This window comes from Gekko japonicus, unplaced genomic scaffold (genome assembly GCF_001447785.1).
Source record: "Gekko japonicus isolate JY-2015 unplaced genomic scaffold, Gekko_japonicus_V1.1 scaffold209, whole genome shotgun sequence".
NCBI classification, from domain to species: domain Eukaryota; kingdom Metazoa; phylum Chordata; class Lepidosauria; order Squamata; family Gekkonidae; genus Gekko; species Gekko japonicus.
This window is the reverse complement of record NW_015172009.1, coordinates 1,411,552-1,414,677: the sequence shown is the minus strand read 5'-3', so window position 1 is coordinate 1,414,677 and position 3,126 is coordinate 1,411,552. Positions and strand designations below refer to the sequence as shown.

General features: G+C 36.9%; 1 protein-coding gene across 1 annotated transcript in view; it reads right to left on the bottom strand.

Annotated features, from left to right (window-relative positions):
- Positions 1 to 3,126, bottom strand: part of MYOM1 (myomesin 1) — a 111,892-nt gene that overhangs the window by 34,935 nt on the left and 73,831 nt on the right. The window contains exons 17-18 of the mRNA XM_015420224.1: positions 2,699 to 2,820; positions 1,537 to 1,854 (exon numbers count right to left, since the gene is read on the bottom strand). Coding sequence (XP_015275710.1) covers positions 1,537 to 1,854; positions 2,699 to 2,820 — 440 coding nt within the window. The remainder of the gene's footprint in view (positions 1 to 1,536; positions 1,855 to 2,698; positions 2,821 to 3,126) is intronic.

The window sequence follows — 3,126 nt, the reverse complement described above, 5'->3', positions numbered from 1 at the left end:
GCCCTCAAAGTCCCCCGCTGGGGGTGGAAGATGGACTTGGCAACCCTATGCCATAGTTTATTCATATGTATGATTCTGGATGTTTCTTTTCTACTTCCTTTGCAGTGTCAGAAAATGAAAAGTCCACGAAAAGGTTACTGGATAGAAAGAAAATGCATCTATAAATATTTCTGGCATGCACATGGCTAACTATTACTTGAGGTCTGATTGCTATATTGGGAACTGGGAAGGATGTTTGCTCTAATCAGACTGGTCAATATCTCTGGGTTTTCATTTCATTTATTTTCCTTTCAGTTCACTTACAAAAGCCATTTTAGCACCTTTCTGTAATCCCACTGCTCTATTTGTACTCTTTCAGATCTCCATTGGGCAGGGTTTTTTTATGGAGGGGTGTGTGTGTGTGTATGTGTGCAGATATAAGAAGGTGGATTAATGATCTTGTCTCAAGCAAGGCCCTAGAGTACATGACCTGTCTCAAATCTACAGTTCTACAACACACAGTGCTTTGTAAAATTCTATTATTTAATTGTCTGGAATGGTGGGCAAGAGGTTGCAGCACTTGCCTGTCTCTATAAAATACTAGAACAAATTTTGAGTCCGGTGGCACCTTTAGGAACAACTGAGATTTATTCAAGGTATGAGCTTTTGTGTGCATGGATACTTCTTCAGATACAAAGTGTGCCTTGCACACAAAAGCTCATACCTTGAATAAACCTTTGTTGGTCTTAAAGGTGCCACCAGACTCAAAATTTGTTCTACTGCTTCAGACCAACACGGCTGCCCATCTGGATCTATAAAATACTGTAGATTCAAGTATAAGCCAACTCCTAATCATGCAACATTAAATGCTGGTGCTGCTCACCATACTACTGTCTGCAGTGCATATCTACTGAAACATTCTTATGTGTATTAGCCTGAACACTTAAAATGCATTGTTCATTTCCTTAGTGGGTGAGACCTTCAACAGGAATCAACTATTGGCTCCTAGGTTCCTGACAGATAAGAAAAATTGCTGTTATGTGGAATAACTGTTACATGCACATCTCCATATGTAATTCTCCTATCCTCATTAAATAGTACTATAAAGTCTTGGAAATATTGAGCCATAACAAACTAAAAAAAACAAAGGCAAAGGTATCTTGAATATATAAATTGAGCCATAACAAACTAAAAAAAACAAACAAAGGCAAAGGTATCTTGAATATACAGATGCTACTAAGTTGATTTAGATGTCATATGCTTTTGAAATAAACATAAACCTAGGTAAAATTGATCTAATCAGATTAGCAAATGAATGCTACATGCAAGCTTGTTGTTAAATGCAACTCACATATACACACATATGCACACATATATAGCTCTATTCACCAATATAATATGACTTTGGATGGAAAGCTGAGCATTTATTAGATGAATCTGGTGAAGGATGTAGCATTGGCAAGAATGTCCACTTGTAGCTTGGATGATTGCAGGCAATGAATTGTCTGAAATGAATCTGCTAACATGGTGAAATCACTACACATGACCGAAGCTCACCTATATCTTGTTTCTTTTTCAATCTCTCCAATGCTGAGCGATCCCCAGGTTGAGACTTACTTGCCTGCTTGGTGCTTGTCTTTTGTGATGAAGGTGTAGGGATCGTTTCACTCACTTTATCGTCTGTTGGACTTCTCTGCTTACCAGACTTACTGGGCACTGTTTGTCTGTTAGGTTTAGCATTGCATTTTAACAAAGCATCTGTGTCAAAAACAGGCTGGGAGGACTCATGCATGCCTTCCCAGTTGGCAGTGTGTTCTGTTAGTCCACCAGCTTTACCACTTAGTCCAGGACAGACACCATGAAGCAATCCTCCCCCTATAGTTGCCAGAAAATAACAAAGACATTTAGAATTAGGTTTCATTCATTTCCAATTCTCCATTATTCAACTGAATGAAGAGATGGACACACAGGAAGACAGAGACAGGACATTAAGAAGTTAACAGTTACAGGCACTGCAATATGTTTGAAGTGATATAAAATTCATATAAGTGTACATACCATTAGATACCTCTTAGCAGTTCATATTTGCATGCAGTTAATGCTGCTATTAATTTACATTGAACATAAAAGGCAGCACTGCTAGATTCTTTGGAGGGATACATGATCTGCTTTAGCAACCCTAGAATTATTTGTTATTTAATGATTCTTTGAAGTTGGGAAGTACTTCATGGTTAATAAGGTAAAATTAACTTTTTCAAGAGTTTGTTCATTCTGGGGTTTTTTTCTTGGTTAATTAGTGCAAAGACCATGCCAAAGTTCTCAAAGACATTGTGAAGAAAACGTTAGAACATTTACAGATGAAACTAATGATGTTAGTGGAGTCAAACAAGGAAACAAATCAGGCATGTATCATTTTCAAGCTGGAGTATGAGGTGAAATATACACCACTTGATGGAATCAGACTACCAGTTTGTTTCATGGAGTGATATATGATGAACATACTTTCTATAAAGAGTTACATGGAATACACCCAAGGATGTGTGGGATGGTGAAGGTGAGAAGTCTACAAGAGCACAGTGGCTGGATGACTGTGAAACTATAAAAGTGAAACATCAGATTACTCACACATAGTGAATACATGTCATCAATATTGTCAAACACATCCCTAAAATTATCTACAAGTAAATAATTATAATATTATTTTACACCAATAGCTTACCAATAGCTGCCTTGACTTCAATTGCTTCTGACTCCTGGGAATACTCACTAAGCCCGGCTGCATTAACAGCTCTGACATGGAAAGTATAATGGTCTCCGGTAGTGAGTCCATGACAAGTGAATCTAAAGAAAAATAACAAAATAGTAGGTAAAATTTAAAAGAGAAAAGCACCTCACTATTGTTCAGATTTTGTATCCAAATTAGTTCAGATTTTGTTATCCAAAGCATCTAGGCTATAATCAGACCAAATAAAATTTAGTGATATCATGTGGAGTTATTTGAGCATTCTTTAGCACTGTGTTTTCTTATAAATTTTGGAAGTCTTCACAGACTACAGTCTTCCCATATATAAAAAACAATTACCATAAAAATAAGCAATAATTCCTTTCTTTGATATACAGCGGTATCCCTAAGAAGAGGAAGAGAGA